The sequence below is a fragment of the Saccostrea echinata genome, unplaced genomic scaffold (genome assembly GCF_033153115.1).
Source record: "Saccostrea echinata isolate AGI-Se365-2 ecotype Australia unplaced genomic scaffold, CSIRO_AGI_Sech_v1 ptg000009l, whole genome shotgun sequence".
Classification (NCBI taxonomy): Eukaryota; Metazoa; Mollusca; class Bivalvia; order Ostreida; family Ostreidae; genus Saccostrea; species Saccostrea echinata.
Window position 1 is genome coordinate 12,685,970 of NW_026889758.1, and position 21,704 is coordinate 12,707,673.

At 35.4% G+C, this 21,704-nt stretch overlaps 1 protein-coding gene across 2 annotated transcripts in view; it reads right to left on the reverse strand.

Moving 5' to 3' along the window:
• The window catches only part of LOC133181789 (lysosomal-trafficking regulator-like), a 50,963-nt gene that overhangs the window by 8,405 nt on the left and 20,854 nt on the right, over positions 1-21,704 (reverse strand). For both annotated transcript variants that reach the window (XM_061316385.1, XM_061316384.1), the window contains exons 6-40: positions 20,361-20,522; positions 19,681-20,001; positions 19,240-19,306; positions 18,973-19,079; positions 18,381-18,855; positions 18,092-18,233; positions 17,815-17,965; positions 17,427-17,607; positions 17,148-17,341; positions 16,529-16,786; positions 16,085-16,285; positions 15,628-15,909; positions 15,043-15,241; positions 14,750-14,866; positions 13,856-14,449; positions 13,483-13,625; positions 13,108-13,277; positions 12,326-12,452; positions 11,768-11,868; positions 11,369-11,458; positions 11,160-11,245; positions 10,924-11,064; positions 10,335-10,709; positions 9,910-10,055; positions 7,550-7,618; positions 7,160-7,294; positions 6,589-6,756; positions 3,933-4,009; positions 3,565-3,753; positions 3,319-3,464; positions 3,099-3,204; positions 2,955-3,016; positions 2,760-2,818; positions 2,434-2,586; positions 1,943-2,187 (exon numbers count right to left, since the gene is read on the reverse strand). In XM_061316385.1, coding sequence (XP_061172369.1) covers positions 1,943-2,187; positions 2,434-2,586; positions 2,760-2,818; positions 2,955-3,016; positions 3,099-3,204; positions 3,319-3,464; positions 3,565-3,753; positions 3,933-4,009; positions 6,589-6,756; positions 7,160-7,294; positions 7,550-7,618; positions 9,910-10,055; positions 10,335-10,709; positions 10,924-11,064; positions 11,160-11,245; positions 11,369-11,458; positions 11,768-11,868; positions 12,326-12,452; positions 13,108-13,277; positions 13,483-13,625; positions 13,856-14,449; positions 14,750-14,866; positions 15,043-15,241; positions 15,628-15,909; positions 16,085-16,285; positions 16,529-16,786; positions 17,148-17,341; positions 17,427-17,607; positions 17,815-17,965; positions 18,092-18,233; positions 18,381-18,855; positions 18,973-19,079; positions 19,240-19,306; positions 19,681-20,001; positions 20,361-20,522 — 6,239 coding nt within the window. The remainder of the gene's footprint in view (positions 1-1,942; positions 2,188-2,433; positions 2,587-2,759; positions 2,819-2,954; positions 3,017-3,098; positions 3,205-3,318; positions 3,465-3,564; positions 3,754-3,932; positions 4,010-6,588; positions 6,757-7,159; positions 7,295-7,549; positions 7,619-9,909; positions 10,056-10,334; positions 10,710-10,923; positions 11,065-11,159; positions 11,246-11,368; positions 11,459-11,767; positions 11,869-12,325; positions 12,453-13,107; positions 13,278-13,482; positions 13,626-13,855; positions 14,450-14,749; positions 14,867-15,042; positions 15,242-15,627; positions 15,910-16,084; positions 16,286-16,528; positions 16,787-17,147; positions 17,342-17,426; positions 17,608-17,814; positions 17,966-18,091; positions 18,234-18,380; positions 18,856-18,972; positions 19,080-19,239; positions 19,307-19,680; positions 20,002-20,360; positions 20,523-21,704) is intronic.

The following is a 21,704-nucleotide window of genomic DNA, read 5'->3' on the forward strand; positions in this document are numbered from 1 at the left end:
GTGGCTCCTCCCTATCCCATGGGTCATCATTTGAACAAACTTGAATCAACACTACCTGAGGATGCTTCCGTATCAATATGACTAAACATAGCTTTTCTGAACTTGAGAAGAAATATTTTTTCTATATGTTCTTATGTAAAACTTTCAATCCCCCATTGGGCCCCACCCTACCCCTGGGGGTCATCATTGGAACAAAATTGAATCAAAATGACTAATCATGGTTTGCAGTTCTTCAGAAGAAGATATTTTCCTATATATTTCTATTTAAGACTTTGATCCTCCATTGTGGCCCCACCCTATCCACGGGAGTCATGATTTGAACAAAATAGAATCTACACTACCTGAGGATGCTTCCAAATAAATATGATCAATCAGGGCTTTGCTGTTCCTGAGAAGAAGATTTTTTAAATTTTTCCTATACATTTCTATGTAAAACTTTTATCCTCCATTGTGGCCCCGCCCTACCCCGGGGGTCAAGATTTGAATAAATTTGAATCTACACTACCTGAGGATGCTTCCATATAAATATGACAAATCTGGGCTTTGCTGTTCCTGAGAAGATTTTTCCTATATATTTCTATGTAAAACTTTGATAGTCCATTGCGGCCCTGCCCTACCCCCGGGGGTCATGGTTTGAACAAATTTGAATCTACACTACCTGAGGTTGCTTCCATATAAATATGACTCTTAGGAAGATTTTTAAAGATTTTTCCTATATATTCCTGTGTAAAACTTTGATCCTCCATTTTGGCCCCACCCTACCCCCCGGGGTCATGATTTGAACAAACTTGAATCTACACTATCTGAGGATGCTTCCATATAAATATGACTCATCATGGCTTTGCTGTTCTTGAGAAGAAGATTTTAAAAGATTTTTCCTATACATGTATATTTCTATTTAAAAATTTGATCCTCCATTGTGGCCCCACCCTACCCCCGGGGGTCACGGTTTGAACAAACTTGAATCTACACTACCTGAGGATGCTTCCATATAAATATGACTCATCATGGCTTTGCTGTTCTTGAGAAGAAGATTTTAAAAGATTTTTCCTATACATGTATATTTCTATTTAAAAATTTGATCCTCCATTGTGGCCCCACCCTACCCCCGGGGGTCACGGTTTGAACAAACTTGAATCTACACTACCTGAGGATGCTTCCATATAAATATGACTCATCATGGCTTTGCTGTTCTTGAGAAGAAGATTTTAAAAGATTTTTCCTATACATGTATATTTCTATTTAAAAATTTGATCCTCCATTGTGGCCCCACCCTACCTCCAGGGGTCACGGTTTGAACAAACTTGAATCTACACTACCTGAGGATGCTTCCATATAAATATGACTCATCATGGCTTTGCTGTTCTTGAGAAGAAGATTTTAAAAGATTTTTCCTATATATTTCTATGTAAAACTTTGATCGCCCATTGTGGCCCCGCCCTACCCCCGGGGGTCATGATTTGAACAAACTTGAATGTACACTACCTGAGGATGCTTCCACATGAGTTTCATCTTTCCTGGCCCTGTGGTTCTTGAGAAGAAGATTTTTAAATGATGCCATTATTTTTTCACTAATTCCCTATTATCTCCCCTTGAAAGAGGGCGTGGCCCTTCATTTGAACAAACTTGTATCCCCTTTACCCAAGGATACTTTGTGCCAAGTTTGGTTGAAATTGGCCCAGTGGTTCTTGAGAAGAAGTCGAAAATGTGAAAAGTTTACAGACAGACAGACGGACAGACGGACGGACAGACAGACGGACAGACAGACAGACAGACGGACGCCGGACAAAATGTGATCAGAAAAGCTCACTTGAGCTTTCAGCTCAGGTGAGCTAATAAAGTTTATCTGATACAGGTAAATGAACAAATAAACAAAACTTAATTCATAAACTGAACTGATTTTTATGACCCCTCAAAAGAAAACTTTAAAAAAAGAACATACCTAAAGCTCTTCTCATCACATAAGTTCAACCTTTCACTAAAATAGTCCTTGAGAACAAAAGGGAAGATCGGGTACTGCATCAGGTCATTAAATGACCGGCCAGCAATTTTGTTGAGATGCGTAAGGTAGTCAAAATTTGTCATCCTGCCCTCGATCCAGGACTGCTGGACTTTAGGTAGTTCCTCCAGTATTACATAGTTCGGGAGCTCTAGTGTGTGAAGGTGCTGATATAAGCCTTCTCTTTCCTACATCAAGTAAAAATTAATGTCATACACTTGATTAGAATTTCACACTGGCAACAGTTGACCTTTAATTAAGCATCTAATGAAATCAAAATTAATAGAAACATCTAACATTCTCACTGGTTTGACTATACACATGTAATCACATACTAGCCTAAGAAATGAATCCTCAGTAAAGAATTTATCTTAAGTTTAAAACCAAAAATCACAAAATTCTAACCTTTTCTTTCTCTAACAAGAGTTGCCTACCTTGTTATTCTGACAAGCTAACAAACATGTTTTGCCGTTGGTCAAGAAAATTTCGATGCCTACATCTCTAAGCTGGAACCAGCGTCTGTGAATTTCCCTGATATCTTCATAAGGCCATGTCATTGATAGTTGGTCCTTGTTACCTAACAACACCTAGCAGCAAAACACAAACATTATAGCCACACATCATCTACTTCACATTGAAAAGCAATCTATATCCATTACAGCATCATATTTCAGAATTGTAAGCTTATATACCACTATGATATGGAGAGTTTTTCAGTCTACAAATATATGTACATCATAATATACAGTATTTTTCTTACTTGAGTGTAGTTGGCATCTGAAATTGCTTCATCTGCGACAAAGAAAATACTGTTTTCTCCTAAAGAAAAAAAATTATAATAAGTAAACGTCTTTTAGTAAAAAATTAATAAATTGATGAATATAACAAAGGAACCTGTTTATCTAGGGGTAATATATGAATAGTTACTGAGATGACTGGTAATACAATAACTTACCGACCAGTAGTTCTCCTTTGCTCTCATTGAATGGTGACACAGCTGTACATTTACAAGTATGTCTGTAACAATAAACATTAACTTCAGTAAACATTGCATTTCAGAGACGTTAGACATCAACCATTACATAAAAGAAACACTCACTGGATTTTCTCACTCCTGTAAAGCTGATAAATCAAAGCTGCTGAGTCTGAAGTCTGGTGGTCATCTTCAAACAAATAGATCAGGGGTGGATCTACCATTTCACTTTCTACAACAATAAAGTTAGGATGTAGTTATAATGCTTAGATGAAAATAACAGCTCCTCCATGTTATGCTCATGATTCATTCTGCAAATTAAATATGTTTAGTTTACTGAACATACCTATTTTATACTGATTTTCAGGAGTAATGAATTTCTTTTCTATTCCAAGGTGACACCTCTTTAGCCTCTTTCTGACTCTACTTGGACCCTCAGTGGGATCAAGCTGCCAAGACCTTGGATACGACTTGGCATCATGCCACACAGCTCTGAAACAGCAATAAAAAAAGTAAAATACAATCATGTACATCTGTAAAACTTTGGTAATTGTGAGTATGTCACAAACATTTCACAAGACAAACTTGTTACCTTTCATGGGTAAGATTCTGGACAATCTGCTGCCATGATTTTTTAATCTGAATTTTCTCTGTCATAGTTCTCTTGATGTGTTCCACAAACTTGCTTCTCTCCTGACCTTGCAATTTTGTTACTCTTTGGGTCATCTCCATGGCAAGAGTTGATAAACTGGAATACACTTTATCCTGGCGATGTATTGCCCTAGTTTTGAAAGAAAACACTATTATTATATTTTTTTTTTTTTTTTTTTTTTTACAAAATCTTAATTGTACTGCTTATAAAAAACAACAACTATGTATTATGAAAATTAGCATCCAGTAAAGTTTGGTGTTTAAAATAAAGTTATAAACTTAATAACATTGTACCACATATGAACTCACTTATCAACATTGACTTCACTCTTTTTCTTCCATAGTTGTCTTCCCTTTTGAAGTCTCATTTCAATTATCAGTTTTTCCTTGAAAAGAATTGAATTCAATTAAATATACTATGCAGATAGCCTTTACACAAACTGTCTATTAAACAGCATGCACTGTTTTAGACTACAACCTAAGATAGGGCTGACCAATTTTCTAGTCTATATGCTAATAAGCTCTAGTTGTTAAACAAGAGAGCCATGGGCCTTGATGGTCACTGAGTAACATGCAGCAATTTTCTCTACTTCTCTCAATAAGGTATGATTGTGTGATAACATACAAGTTTTCATATTTACCCAACAATTATTTTTTTTTCTATCAGAGATTTTGACCATGTCAAAATGATACAGAAACAGATGCACAACCACACTGTGTTCAGGAATAAACTTTCTGTCATGTATCAGCATCTTCATTTCCACAGCAACATAGATATGACCCAAAATGAATTTCATACCTTTCCTTTCTCAAGAACTTGTTCAAATGACCTTGAATCTTAGCTACGAGAGACCCTCTATTCCTAAGCAATCTTTGTCATAAGTATGAACAGGAATCGTTCTCCATTTCTCAGTTATCAATCAAATTAACTCCATTCTGGGGCCTCAATTTTAAACCTAGGGGACAACTATTTTACAATATGGAGTAGAAAAAAAATGTTAAGGAATTAATGCATTCTGGAAGTTCTGATACCACCCTCAGAGTGCAGATTGGAGACCATGAAATTCAAAACATTTGTATCTCTTCACCCAAAGACACTACAGTCAATTCTCAATAAACTGTTGTCTTTTGTAATTTATAAATCATGGTGGTATAACCAATTTGGTGATATGCTGAATTTATTATCTTGGAGAAATAGAGCTACTGTTCTTTTGTATAATAAAATAAGTAATCGAGTTGCCGTTCATGGTTGTTAAATATTAAATATTTCCTGAATTTCTTAATAATATTTAATCCCACTTGAAAATTCATAAAATAGTAAGTAGATTTGTGTTATATACAACAACTTTTTTTTAAAGAATACACAAATTCAAAATAAACAAGTTAATTCAGAGAATTTGTGTCCCTTGCTTCAGGAGAAAAGAAGAGGATGGGAGGACTGAAAAAATTTGCAGAAGGAGACAAAAAGAGGTTAACCTTGACCTTTCAGCTTTTGGCCTTATAAAGTCAATGTCTTTTTTAGGTTAAAGAAATTCATGACCGTAAGTTTCATTGCAGAAGCTTACAGAGAACTCAAGTTTTTCACCTGAAAACTTTGTATGCGATAACAAAATTTCTGATGTTGGTCTTTGACCTTTTGACCTCAAAATCAATAGGAGTCATTTTATGTCATTTACTAAAGGTATGAAATTTCATTGCAAAATCTCAAACAGAACTATAGACTTATCACCAGGAAACTATTTTATGCATGATGTGAATTTTGGACCTTGACCTTTTGACCTAAAAAATCAAAGGGGTCTTTTTTTAAGTTATTAGGAGTTATGAAATCAAATTCTATAGAAAAAAGCTAAAGAAAGACTAAGTTAATATCCAGAAACCATTTTTTTTTTGCATTGTATGAATTTCTTACCTTGACCTTATACCTAAAAATAATTAGGTGTCTTTAAGTCACTAGGAGTTATGGTATACAACTTCAAAAACTTGAAAAAAACTTAGAGAGAACTAAAGTTATCATGTGGAAACCATGTTTTGCAATACATAAATTTCTAACCTTGACCTTTGACTTTTTGGCATCAAAATTAATAGGGGTCTTTTTTAGGTCATGGAGAGTTGTGATATTAAATTCCATTGAAACTTTCAGTGAATGCGGGAGACAATATATGTACTAAATGCATGTAAAACTGAACGTCTGAAGATTAAAAAATCCAGTGTCGATTGTCTTGATCAATCTACTTGCCGTAGTACTGTACATCACTAAATTTTCACAACACCTTATTTTCACAAGATAGCCATTTACTCTTTATAAGCGGCACTAAATTTTCATGAATTGTGGTTATTGCTTTATATAATCTTTAGGAATACTAATATAGGCAAGAATGAAATTTTGGCGAGCACCCGTCTCGCGTAATTACGTGAAAATAAAGTTCTTGCAAATAAAAAGTAATTTACAGTATATAATAATGAATTCCTATAGAGAAAAAAAAAACATCTATAGCATTGTCATTGCTTAAACTTTCATTATTAATTTAAATACATATCACTATTTCTTAAACAGACTTTGTATAAATCGTCGAGCCACTGTCATCATCAGCAAATTTTTTTGTGGTGGATGGCAGTATGTGAATATGGTGTTATAAAAAGAATTTTACATAGCAGGAAAAAACGTTACTGAAAAATTATTGCATTACTGCGAATATGGTGAAGAATCAAATGGCGAAAATTTGAGAATTTACTGTACATGCATGTACTAAAACCAAAATTAATATAAACTGGAATAGCAGCTTTATAAAATGATGTTGAATGCTAACAAATAACAACAGGTCAAAGGTAACTCAGCTGACCTGATAAAACATCCACTTGCAGCTTTTCTTTATACATGTAATACCAAATTTCTATGTATCCTCTAACAAAAAATTCATTTAAAACCAAGCATTTTCTTCATATGACATTATTTCATAACATTTACCTCTGTAAGAAAAGATTGACATTCCTCCCCCTTTCCTGGGGAGACAACAGGTATGTCACAGTTCTTTAGAATCTGCAGGATTCTTGATCCATCTGACCGATGCTGGCTATTTAAACTATCCCCCCAATTCTCAAGCAGGTCCCACATGTAATAGCCCAATTCATGTGCCTGAAAAAAAAAAAAGCAGATGAGTTCAGGCATCAAGACATAAAAGTAGGTCATACGAAAATCTTAAGATAAACTGCCATCATTAATATTTTGTAGTATATTTTATTGAATTTTTTGTCTATATTTGTGAAAAATATAAAATGCTATTGGAGGGTTTGTAAGAAAGTTAAAATAAACATGTATTTTGGTTTCATCTGTTATGTTTTTAAATTAAAGTCAGCTCTATGATACTTTCGAGAGGGTTAGAGCTCTAGTAAAGTTGCAACAAATTTTACACATAATTTCTCATTAGAATTTTAGTGAAAAGGAATAAAATTATACGATTTCTCAAACAGTAAAAATTAATAAGATTTTTTGTGAGAAGGGCTAGAGATTGTATTAATGATGTAGTTTAGAGACTTACGTATTCTGTGGAGGTGTTAATGAGGATCTTTAGGATTTCCAGTCCCTTTATCTCGTTGACAATGTAGGACAGAATGTAGGTCCTGTCCTCCAGTATTTGTCTGGTAGAAAGCATATAGACCAGAAGTCTGGCCAGCTGTCAAAAGAGAAGGACATTAGAGCAATGTATTTTAACTCCCATCTAACAATAATAATACAGTCAAACCTTGTTATCTTGAACTTGGTAGGATCAAGAAAAAAACTTTGAGATATCCGATGAATCCAGATACTGAGGGTAAAATACTTAAAGAATAAGTAGTTGGGACTTCTAAATCACTTCCACATATACATGGTATTCGAGATATCAGTGTTCGAGCTACCGAAGTTCAACTGTAGTAAAGTTAAGACAAACCTGAATCCTCGTCGTGTCTCGTAATCCCCACATAACTTGGTTCTTCTGGGTTCTAAGCAACATTCTGTCCTGTGATAATGAAATACACACTTAAATTTTGAAATGTTTAGATAACACAAGAATATGGCTCTCCTTATGCCAGCTGATAGTCCAGTAAAACATGATTATAATGAATCAGCTGGGGTGGCCAAAGGGTGTCTCGTTACATCCATAATTTGTCAGTTTAAACATCTATTATAGTATTGGGTGGAAAAAGGTAATACTTCAGTTACAGTTTCCAAAGTTACAGCCTGACTCAAATTTTAACCTTTTGTTGCTAATGATCTTTTAGTTATGACCTTGAATCAAAATGTTTTTTCACTTCTAAGTCAAGGGCAACAATATGTACAAGTTTGAATACATTTATTTCAATTCAGTCACAAAGTCACAGCTCAAATACAATCTTGTGAAAATTGATGAACACAGAGACAGTCTAGCAGACTGATGACAGAAACTCTAAAAACACTCTTATCCCCAGTCTGTAAGGGAAGGTATAATACCTGGTTATAAAGAGTATGTTCAAATCTAAGGGAAGGCACATTACCCCACCTCTGTTGATTTTTCGATGAAATCCTGGCTTACGATTGGTTGAAGTCTGTCACGTGAAGGGGGTGTATTACTTATACCTAGTCGCTTGAAAATCAATACATGGTCGATGTGGAGTTATCGTTCTATTGTAACGTTCGAACAACTAGAGTTCACGCGATTTGCCGAGTGTCTGTTACAGTTAACTAATGTAAGTAACGAAGATGGAACCTTTTTCTCCCTTTACTGAAAGTCTTCAAAACTCAGTACGTTATTACAACACGAAACACTCGCAAAACAACATTACGTCACACAACGTGACGTCATAATAGGCATTGTATGAGTGATGAAACATATATATAGTGAAAAAAAAAATTTACAAACCACAGACCACTAACATTTCATCGGTGGGGTAAATTCGTTACATAGTTTTTTAGTGACAGGGTACGGGATGATACCTGGTTAGTAAATTTCATACCTGGCTCGGCTTCGCCTCGCCAGGTATGAAATTTACTAACCAGGTATCATCCCGTACCCTGTCACTAAAAAACTATGTAACTAATAATACCTGGTTATAAAGAGTATGTTCAAATCTAAGGGAAGGCACAATACCTGGTTATAAAGAGTATGTTCAAATCTAAGGGAAGGTATAATACCTGATTATAAAGAGTATGTTCAAATCTAAGGGAAGGCACAATACCTGGTTATAAAGAGTATGTTCAAATTTAAGGGAAGGTATAATACCTGGTTATAAAGAGTATGTTCAAAACTAAGGGAAGGTATAATACCTGGTTATAAAGAGTATGTTCAAATCTAAGGGAAGGCACAATACCTGGTTATAAAGAGTATGTTCAAATCTAAGGGAAGGTATATTACCCCACCTCTGTTGATTTTTCAATGAATTCCTTGCTTATGATTGGTTGAAGTCTGTCACGTGAAGGGGGTGTATTACTTTTACCCCACCTCTGTTGATTTTTCGATGAAATCCTGGCTTACGATTGGTTGAAGTCTGTCACGCGAAGGGGGTGTATTATTTATACCTAGTCGCTTGAGAATCAATACATGGTCGATACGGAGTTATCGTTCTTTTATTACGTTCGAACAACTCGAGTTCACGCGATTTGCCGAGTGTCTGTTGACAATGTTATTACAGTTAACTAATGTAAGTAACGAAGATGGAACCTTTTTCTCCCTTTACTGAAAGTCTTCAAAACTGTCAGTACGTTATTACAGCACGAAACACTCGCAAAACAACATTACGTCACACAACGTGACGTCATAATAGGCATTGTTTATATACAGTGAGAAAAACAATTTTACAAACCACAGACAATGCATAAATATTTTATCGGTGGGGTAAATTCGTTACATAGTTTTTTAGTGACAGGGTACGGGACGATACCTGGTTAGTAAATTCCATACCTGGCTCGGCTTCGCCTCGCCAGGTATGAAATTTACTAACCAGGTATCATCCCGTACCCTGTCACTAAAAAACTATGTAACTAATAATACCTGGTTATAAAGAGTATGTTCAAATCTAAGGGAAGGCACAATACCTGGTTATAAAGAGTATGTTCAAATCTAAGGGAAGGTATAATACCTGGTTATAAAGAGTATGTTCAAATCTAAGGGAAGGTATAATACCTGGTTATAAAGAGTATGAGAAGGCATAATACCTGGTTATAAAGAGTATGTTCAAATCTAAGAGAAGGTATAATACCTGGTTATAAAGAGTATGAGAAGGTATAATACCTGGTTATAAAGAGTATGTTCAAATCTAAGAGAAGGTATAATACCTGGTTATAAAGAGTATGTTCAAATCCTCTGTACAGAAAATCAAATAATCGTCGCATGTAAATTGTGTCCACAGAGACCGGCTCAGACCCCTCAAACAATGAGCTTAGGGATTTCCTCTCAGCTGGTTTTGAAACTTCTTCCTTATCTGTGAAACAATGTCATACTCACTTAACAGGACTAATTCTAAATACCAAGTATTACATGTAATAACTTCTTAACATGTACATACATATATATACAGTGCATACACAAAAAAAAATTATGACTAATATTGCTCGATGATAATAACTTATCACAATATGATAAAATTGTAAGACAAGTCTTCCTATTATTTTACCAGATAGACAAACTTTACTCACAGAATTTCAGATGAGTACTTGACAAAGTTGTTAATAATGTACACAAAATTGTCAGCAGTGAATACCTGTATGGACAATCATGTCTACAGCAGAGGTCAGGAGCTTTTTAAATCTCTCGTTCACTTCTGACTGGGACAGTGGTAGGACCATTAGACGACTTTTCCTGGAGCTAAACTTGTTGAACATATTGGCAATGGAGAACGAGGACTTGCTCGGTTTGGGTTGAGGTGCATCTGAAGGCAGGCTACTGACTAAGGACTGGTGACGAGACAAACGCCCAGATGATGCAGAACTGTCTGAATCTCCATGATAGCTCGACCGGTTGTCAATGTCTACAGATGAGGTAAATGATAAAGGAAGAGCTGATAATCTGGGGAGGGATTCAGTGAGGTTTTCAGGACGGTTTGTGAAGGTTGGGAAAATGGGTCCAAATGCATACCCTATGGAGGAAACAGTGTACAGAGTTTTACAGTGCAGGTAACATTTTTAATTTTAGACCATCATGGAAAATGATTTTGAAAATCAAAAGGTCAGAGCTCACAAAAAAAAATCTTAATTGCTTTGACAAAACAGCATCCTCCTAAATACATATATTTTAAGAACTTTAAAAAGTGTTCCATCAAAATTGGTACACTTAGTACAAAGAGTTCTTACCAGGTGATTCAGTGAGACTTTCAGGTACTGACACCTGACGGAAGACTTTTTCTTGGCCTGCATTCTCCACCACATTGAGCTGGAACAGGATCACGCTATACTGTAGACTCTTCAGGTTCTGTAAAACCTGGCTGTTCTCTCCTGTAAAACAAAAACAACAAAGTCATTTGTATGAAAGCGCTTGCAAAATTAGAAGAATTTATTTGGCAAGCTGGTTTGCAATGTTTTAATCCTACCAAACACAGCCTTTTCTTTGGTCTCCAGTTGCCGTAGTAAATATCGAAGATCATCAAACTGTTGAAGATGATGGCCTCCACTTGCACTTTAAACAAAATCAATGCTCAATGTCAAAAGTTCACCAAAATATTACTATACATCAAGTAATTATCTTTGACTGTCTGTGATTAAGCTTAAAACATTTTTGGTCATAACGTAACTTGTTTACCTGAATTCCCTACAGGCAATGACACAGACCAGGTTCTGTAAATCTTCTACACAGATCTGGTGTTCATCTCTTCCAGCTATATCTGTACTCCTGAAAATTAACCCAGGATGTTATTGCAGGTATCATACCATCTCATATGGCAGACAAAAATGTATGATAGAGAAATAGTTAATGAGGAGCAAATCAAATCTTGTTATCTCAAACTTGGCCGAGTTGAGAAAAACACAGAGATTCCAAGGATTTGAGATATTGAGGTTAGAACAAATAAAGAAAAATTGGTTGGGACTTCCAATTCACTTTGACATATTCCTGGTATTTGAAATATTGAGATACCAAAGTTCCACTGTATCTTTGTTCTTAAAATTGTCTTTCAAGAAAGATAACTGTGTTTAATAATACCTTGAGGAGAGTCGATGGATCCGTGCCAACATGTTTGTGAGCACCTCTATCAGGCCTGCCTCCAACATCAGTGAACCAAGGACTGAGCTGCTCTCAAACATCTAAAACAAAATTTTGTCAGATGACTTTTTCCTTTTAAAAATGTCTCCAAAACCAAAAAAAAAGACAATTTGATTGAGCAAACTAGTTACTGGACAATGACTCTCATTACTGGATATTTTGACTTACCTGTCTGGTTGTGATTAGGGCATTATGATTTACCTTTCTAGTTGTAAGTAGGGAATTATGTTTTACCTGTCTAGTTGTGATTAGGGCATTATGACTTACCTGTCTGGTTGTGATTAAGGCATTTTGATTTACTTTTCTAGTTGAGAGCAGGGCTTTATGACTTACTTTTTTAGTTATGATAAGGACATTATGATTTACCTTTCTCGTGAGAGTAGGGCATTAAGGTTTATGTTTCTAGTTGTGAGCAGGGCATTATGACTTACCTTTCTAGTTGAGAGTAGGGTATTATGATTTACCTTTCTATAGTTCTGAGTAGGACATTATTTTTACCTTTTTAGTTGTAATTAGGGCATTATGACAGAGAGCCACGTCCCACAGAGTATTTTCCAGCAGAGACAGAAGAAGAACAACAGCTGACTGCTGGACTGGAGTCATCTCAAGTTTATTAATCTCCAAACTATAATGTGAAAAATTCATATTAATTCTACTGGATGCTTAATGCTACATGTATTTTATCTCTGCTTGCTTAAAGAAACCAAAAGAAATTATATACAATTAATCTAAAGCTTTAGTATATTACTTACATATACTGATGTAAAAAATGGCATTTTTAAGAAATGAATTTAATTTTTGAAGATTCATGAGGACATGAACTACGACGCTTCACGCCATCATATTTCATGAAGCGTGTTAGCGCTTCATGATAAATATGCCGGCGTGAAGCGTTGTAGTTCATGTACCTCATGAATCTTCAAAAATTAAATTAATTTCTTATATTTACATTAATTTCTGATGAGTTACCACAAATTACACCATTCAACTGTCATTTTTAAAGCAAAACAGTCTGCACTATAGTTTTGACGTCAAGTACGGTATTATGACGTAACAATGGAGATATTCATGCTCATCCATGGTAGTTCACGAGAAAATGAACAGTCTTCTACTTTGCAAAGAATCTTAAGGAAAAATATTTGGAAATGTAAATATAATAAAATTATACTAATAAATAACATGAAAATATTAATATAAGTGGTAGTAAGTCATCAGGTTTACGAAATTTAGAGGCTTTTGACTCTTAAATTAATAGCAACTCTTCCAGTGTGATAACATACTCTGAGTCAAAAGTGAATCTCAAGCCAAGTATTAGTGAGATAGACTCCTCCAACTGCTGAGTATGAGATGGGTATTGGTAAAACTGGGCCCCCAATAGGTGGAAACTCTCTTTTTTCAGGAAGTCAGACACCTGCTCTGGTGGAGCTCGGAATAAATAACTACTCAGCAACTAAAAAATAGAAGATGTACATTAACATGTTTTACTTAGCTGACTGCATACTGAAAAATCACCTATTTTACAATACAAGCATTTCCTTATGATTGTTCTATATATAACTAAGTAACCCACATCAAATCATAAATTAATGTTAACTAACTCAATAATGTTCTGTAAAGGTCTTACCTAAATCATATATGTTCTGTATTGGTCTTACCTTAATCACACATGTCCTAACTTCAGGAGAGTTACTGTGAGCCATAATGATCAGAATATCTGTATTAATGACATTCTGCAATACTTTGGTTACCATGGTATCAGGCATGTTGATCACAACATTGGACAAGGTCTTCAACAATCCTACAATTAAATAATTTTTTCCACCATATGCTCACAAATAGTCTGGGGCAAGGTACATCTGAATATGTACATGCTTCAGACGGCAGGTCTATGTGAATACCACTTGTCCATAAAACAGATTATTTTCAGAGAAAAAAATCTCTATTAGTGCATGATTTAGTATCTCTGAAACTTTGATTGATTACAACAGCTCTGTAACTGTAAAACATAAGAATAAAATAAATATTCACCAATGCAGACAGCAATCAGACCACGTTCAAAGTCATTATCTTCTGCCTTTTCATCAAAATTGACATCTGGCTTCTGAACAATCAGTCCTTCATCATCATGATGGATTTCCTCTGAAGTGTAAGAAGACACAGACTTTGTGAATGGATTCTCAAACTGAGTGTAGGTTTCATTGTCAAGGTCAGTAGGAGTGGGCAGATGGCTGCTATGGAATGTGGACCCACTGCTCCCCTCCAGATCTGACACGGTCTCCAAGTGTTCACTGTCAATCACCACAGCATCAGATGCTGACTGGTTCCCATCCTTCAACTGGTCTTTGGTTCTTCCTGTGCCTGGTGAGTGACCTTGTTTATTTAATTCCCCTGAGTCTTGAGCATTAATTTCTGCTGCTGCCTTTGGGTCGTCTGAAAAAATGGGAGGATCCAAACTTTTTGGAAGTGTACCATCATCATCCTGATTAGTTTTGAATTCTTCAGGAGTGATAATTTCCATCCAGCTGCCTTGTTTGTGGTGTAACACTTTTACTGGAGGATATGCTTCATCTCTGAATACTGTATCATCTTCCTTAAACAGATTCTTCTTGACAAAATCCACCTCTGAAAATACAAGTAAATTTTAAGGCAAACAATTTGATCTATATTACATGTATTAAGAAAATTTTCTCATCTATCAAACATTTTTTGTACTCGTTGAGAGTAAATATACATGTATCTGAGTGCTATGAATACCCACAATGATACCGACATGCAACCTCTGGGAAATTTTATAAGGTGCAACACCAACATCCAAATTTTTCTTTAGTTAGCCCAAGAACATGTGTAATGTTATACCCATGTCACACTTTTCAATGTATTGCATGACAAAAACATCTAAAATTCAATAAAAATAGAGGTTACCTGTAAAATTGTGGTCTGATTCCTCAGAAGCTTTAGTGTGGGGGGTACTTGTTGAAGGTGTTCTCACAGTATTGACTTTGCTCATACTCGATCTCATTGTCTGGTCTTTACCTGAATCTGCAGAAGCCTCATCAATTACATCATACCATTGGATATAACATTCACGGTTACGAATTCAAATAAAGTGTTTCTTAATATAGAGAAAACAAAATTAAATGCCTTTCAGTTGAATTTTTTCTGTACCACATACTTAATTTAAAACTACACAATTTATAGGCAGTTTTGAGACTCACCCCACCACAGCTTAAAGTAGAAGCCTGACTGAGAACAGCTGATATACGTGTTAGCTGCTGGGTGGACAAACAACAAGAAATCACACACCGACACAATGATGTGCATATCTGGTGGGCTTCCCATCATGCTTGTGATGATACTGACCACAGACTGACCAATGGACACAGGATAAGCTGGGCAGCCATCTTGAATTCTTTCCTGAATTACAATATTGAACACTGAAGATCCAAACAAAGGAAACCAATTTTTGCTATATGCTTAAAAACAATGCAATACACTCTTTCGAACAAATTAGCACCATACATTGTATTTTAAAAGGAATATGTGTTTGGACTTGCAAAGAATCTGATACATGTACAGTCATTAAGGAATTCACAATATTCCTCTTTATATATGGAATATTAGTTATTTAATTATTGATTGATTGAGTAATGGATCATTATCCAAATGATTGTCCATTCACAGGGTCTAGGAGTTTTTGTTATTTTTTCTAGACCCCCGATGTCTAGAATTCTCACTACAGAACAAGATTATGTTCTATGTACATTGCCCATTTTTTGAATTACAATTACACTTGAAGTCACCTGATAAATATTAAATATCTTGTCCACAACAGACACAGAGTGGAACTGCTTGATGTTAAAAGCCTGATGAGAGTGGTCTTCCCTTATCAGTGAGGCAAGCCCTCTAAACAGCAGATCTAGAACCCCCTCTTCAGCACCCTCCCAGATCCTCCAGTTGAGGATTAACTCCTCAATCACTGTTGCCCTGGTAACCACTGCCTCATTCTTTCTCCTCATTACAAGGTTACCAGTGTCAGTGTCAAACCTAAAGATTGACTCTGTGGTGGAAGCATCAAAAAGCACCTGTAAAAGAATCAAGTACCATCTTCAAAAACCAAATTATGATCACTTTACTAAGAATTCCTTACTTCAGACAAAATGTACTAACAAAAATGTGATTTATTCTGCCATATTCTGCCGATTTAAAATGTTCTTAGCACTATAAGAGGAAAAATGGCATGCGAAAATGACAAATTACCTTGAGTGTGGTATATCCCAAAATTCCCCTGGAAGTGGTCAGGACTTTAGACAGAAGTTTGTTTCCATTGGCTGTCATATAGTCATTATCTAAGTCTGGTGAAAAGTTGACCACAGAGAATAGAAGCTGCAAGGCTTTAGACTGAATACACTCCTCTGATTGGTCATTCTCATGGTTGTCATATGTGTTATCTTCCACTGTCTGTAAAACAAAAACAGGTACCTGGTATAATTTCACAAATGTACAGTGTATGTTATCTTCAGTGTGTCTGTGAATCGGTAGAATTCTCTAGTTTATAAGAAAATGATATGGTTTAGGTCAAATTATCCATGTCTGTACAAAAGAAAGACCATCAGTTAATTCTATCAATTCTTTTTCAAACTTTAAACAAACTGACACACTGCTATAAACACTGAGACACAGAGGATGCTCACACACACATACCTTAGCCACTAGATACATAATGGCCTCCATGCCTCCTACTTCCTTAACAGCTTTCTCCAGTCCATAACAAAGCTTAGTGGCGACTTTCCCATGAGTCATCACCCCAGTCGGCAATGGTTGCTGGCACAACAAGAGAGACTGCGGCTGGGGAATTCCAAGGTTACCTGCCATCAGGGCGGGGATTTCTGACCTCAGGGCAGACTCATACAAGAGGACCTGGTCAGGATTGCCTCCACTGTAGTGTAACATAATCTTCATCTGCAATCCAATTATTAAATGGTTAAAAACCTTTCCACATTATATCATATCATCATTCTTTAGAGATTTTGATCAATATACAGTTGAACTTCAGTATCTCAAATATTAACAACCCAGACACCATAGATATGTCAAAGTGAGATGGAAATCCCAACCATTTTTTCTTAATGTATTTTAACCTCAATATCTCAAATCCTCAAAAAACTCAGTTATTCTCGGTTCCATTGAGTCCAAGATGATGAAGTTTGACTGTAATTTTTGATATGTTTTCTAATGTTTTTATTTTCAAACAAGAGCCTGACAAATAAATAATGCATCAAGCAGGATAAATTATTTGATGTTAAACTGAGTCCTCACTCACCCTGAGCTGATCTCTATCTACTAGCCTCAGTCCCACCAGAGTATCATGAGAGATGTTGGCATGCTGGATCAGTTGTTTTGATATAAAGGTGGAGTAGGAGATTGGTTGTTCTGGACCGTCACATTTACTGACATTCCTACAGCTAGGACCAAGGGCATACAAATATAAACATTCCTCCTCACTAATATCTACACCTGAAATTGTATGCAAGAAATAAACATCCAAATCTACAAAACACAGCCAAACCGTATCCATTCTGCTTTACAAATGTCTGCTCACCTCTGAATACTGACAAAGACCCCATCTGCCAGGGTAAGAAGTTTGTCATTTCTCGCAATTCTTCATAGACATGACCCACACAGAGCCTGCCTTTACCCTCAAGTGTGTCGACCTTGACTGAGGGGTTGGGCTGCTCTAGTCTAATTTCCTGTCTCTGCCACCCATCAATTGTCAAGGTCAGCTGTCAATTACCATGGAAACAATGACAACAACAACCATCACAAACTCAGTGTTATAACATACTATACGTTTAACAATATTATAATTTTAACAACATTTTCTGAATTAAGTGAGATTACCCAGTATATGTATCCCTACACTTAATTTCTACATTTGTGAATATTCAGTCAATATAAGTTTGATACTAGGAGTGGAATTAATTTCACACCCTGCCAACAAGGTTTGGATCCACATTGTCTGTATTTTCCAGAGCCTCTATATAGCTGAACATGATGTGGTGCCATTTCCCTGGATGCACCCAGTCTCGAGATGTGGCCTCATCTAACACCAACCCATCTTCATTTGTCTCTGATGTTAGTCTGAAAAGCAAATGTACTAAAGTTTAGTGCATTTCCTTCTTAAACAATGAAGACAATGCTGAAAAACTCTTAAGCTGACAATAAAAATTCAATTATATTGACTTGCCACTTTTAACTCACACTCACCTGAAGAGTAGTTTTCCTGTTTTACAACAGATCCACACCTCTAGCAGTTTCTCTCGTGTTCCAACTGACATCACATGGATACACTCAGACATAACCAGTGGTTTCACAGACTTTCCATTGATGACACCTTTCTGGGTCAGATCTAAATAAAAAAAGGACCTGTTATCTCTTGAGATATTGGAAAACAAAAATGTTCCAGTTTTCACCTCATTGCACTATTTGTACTTATTTGCACATTCAGTAAAAACTTAGTACATGAAACACTGGTAGCATTTTAACAAAAACATACCCTCACTACTGGAAGCATAAACGTGGTTCCCTGTTGATAAGACTGTTGTGGGCTTCAAGGTCATGCCCTCCTCTTCACAGATCTTCAGCCACAGGGCAAAGGTCAAACCTGACTGATAAGGAGGCCAAGTGACCCCAATGCCTACTGGGATCTCCACTGCCATCACATTCCATACTTCCTGTTCAAAAGCCTTCTGGGAATTTTCTGGTTCCTGTTGTATCTTCAGATCATTTGTAGGCATCATGGTGACCATGGTAGACAAGGACCGTAGAAGAGGAATCACTGCACTACCTTTTTCTGTGGATTTTATTTTTGGAGCTGGGAGTTCAGTGGACTGCTTTATGCTGCCTGAGGAAACAGAGGATGAGGTGGAGGAACTTTTTCTGGGACTGGACTTGACAGGAAACTTAATACTGTAGTGTGGCTGGACACTAGACTGCTCCACAATCGTCAACAAACACGACAACAGAAAATTCTACCAAAAGCAAAACTTTTTTTTTTACAAATTTCATTTTACATAAATTTTCCGAAGATACATTTTTTGTAATAAAGTATAATGACATCAACAAGCTTCAGATATAGATATACATACTCTTGAAATATGTGAGTGCTGAAAGAGTTGTAGGATTTTCTGGAGTTCTAGAGATGTGATCCTGTGTTGTGCCAAGCACTGAATGAGGGAAAGTAGATATGTTCTCACTGAAATTAGCCAAACATTTAGAAAACAGGACACCCAGCACTCCTTAATATTCAAACATAGGATCTAATTTCTTCAAGAAACTGTAGTACTATAGAACTCTTCTACACTGATATATACTCATTCCTTTCCTTTATCATATGTATACACATGTACTCTTACCCATTCCTTTATCATCTTCTGCAGTAAGCTGGGTCCAGAAGCCTGTAAGTAACTTATAGAGCAGCCCCTACAATTAAGTATAAATAGCAATAGTTATTAATGGTAGTTTTCAAATTATCAGACCCAAATAAGGTAAAGCATGATGTCATTAGCAAACTTCCACAAAAAGTAAAAAATTCCTTAGTTTTTAGCTATAATACATCATATAATACAGTTGATATTTCTATTATAGTATACTTTCATATTAATCAATTACTTAGATCTGATTCCTGGAGTCTTGGTTGACAATGGTTTTCTTGGGATGAAAATTTTCAATGTTTACCTCAACTACATGCAATATTTATATAGTGTTTCATTTCATGTTGACTGTTACAAGCAGATATTGAGTATGGGCATGCTCTGACCGAGTTTTAATGTACATCTCTGGAAACCCTTACAAACCTCCTCACAGATGACCATCACAGCTGCTGAGTTCCCCTTCAGAGTCTGTAAAAGTTTTAACAGGACCTGGGGGAGGATGTCCCTCCCCGCCTGGTGTCTCTGACAGTTAATCAGTAGCTCTACCATCAGTCTGAACAGCGAGGGAAAGTACTCCCTCCTGGAGGGGGAGTCTGAGCCCCATTTCTTCACATCATCGTGCGATGTTTCTGTGTCCCCATCGTAACCTTTCTCTATCACCCAGACAGAATCTCCATCGTCTTCACTGCTCGCATGTAACAGTTGTCGAATTTCATCATCATCAATATCATCATCCTTTATAAACTTTAAACAAGTAGTCTAATTTTTAATATATTATCAAATAATGTATATACTACCTTCAAGAGAAATTTAACTAAAAATGTAAATAAAACATCTTAATACTATTTACAATTGAGTACTGTAAAAGCAGAAATATTTGTTGGGGATTAAATTTTGTTTATTTCTTTAATATTGTTAACAATTATCAACGAAATTAAATCCCACACAAAATTTTTATATGACTATATATTGAAAAGGATTACTTTCGAAACAACGAAATTTAATGTCCACAAAACCTTTTAAATGACAATTCAATGAAATTTGTGCTTCTATAGTATTCATAAAAAGTATTTCTTATCTCCATATGTACAACTTTTACTTACATCTTGAGGTATGCTACTTTTTTGGTTGGAGTCAAAAACTGTGACCTTCTTGGGCATAGCAGAGATCAACATGATGTCAAATAATGTTTTGAGGCGGGAGGCTGGTAGAACAGCGCAATCTTGGAACGCTTCCCTTATCCTCCCCCACATTCTGATTTCATCCTACAATAAGAAAAATGTCTGATCACAGACCATAATCATAGGTAACTAATGCAATGTCATAAGAAATCTTGAAAAATAACAGACAGAATCGATGTTTCATTATACAGATCTTAATCAGAAAAAATGTAATTATAACAATGACATTGGAAATATAACATTTACTGATGAAAAACAAACAAACAAAACAAATTAAACAAAAACAAACAAAAAAGAAATAATTTAACCAAGTGTTTATATCCAAACATGTACATGTACTCAGTAATCACTAAAGTATATGATGAGCAAGTGAAAAAAATCATTTACAGTAAGCTTTGATAATCTAAGTACCTATTATCAAATTTCTTATAACAATCAAATTCAAGTCCCCCTCAATCATTACATCCCATACAATCCAGTTATATGTAAAACCAGTTTAAACTCAATGAGGTACATGTGTATGTTCAGCCACTATCAGTATACATGTATTATATATGTAAATTACAAGTTTTAATAACGTATGTGCATGTATGTAGGTTATACATACATGCACATTTATATATTATATCTATTTATTTTTTTCCTCTCTCCTATCTGTAACACTGTACCAGTTAGTGTACCCCTGGGATTGATACAAGCTTCATATCAATATGAAAAATAAACACTATTTCTTAATTGGTTTATTTATCTATGTTCATAAGATAACTTTCAGTGTGTGTAAATAAACATATATAGATACATTAACTAAAGTGCATCTATTCAATGACATGTAACTCACGGGCACTGCAAGTTATGCAATTCACATGTGCCCCTAACCCTTTTTTTGTTTATCAATTTGCTATCATCAACTGCTTAAAATTTACAAATTCCCTGCACTAAATGCCACAGTGCGTTAAAAAAATTTCTTCTTACAGTAAGATTAAGATTATTTATATATTATATTTTTTTTAATTTAAAAAACTTGTGAACTTCAAATTGATACTGATGAAAAAAATGTATTTCTAATTGATAATGATAAACAAACATGTATTTTTAATTGATAGTAATGACAAGATAATAATTTTACAGAACAAAACAAAAATATTAATGAGATTCTTTTATCCTCCATCAACAGATTAATTGGACAAAAAATATGACAAGAATGATCACCTACAATGCCCAGCCCTGTAGTAATTTACGTCTTACTTATACGCTTGAAAAACAAAA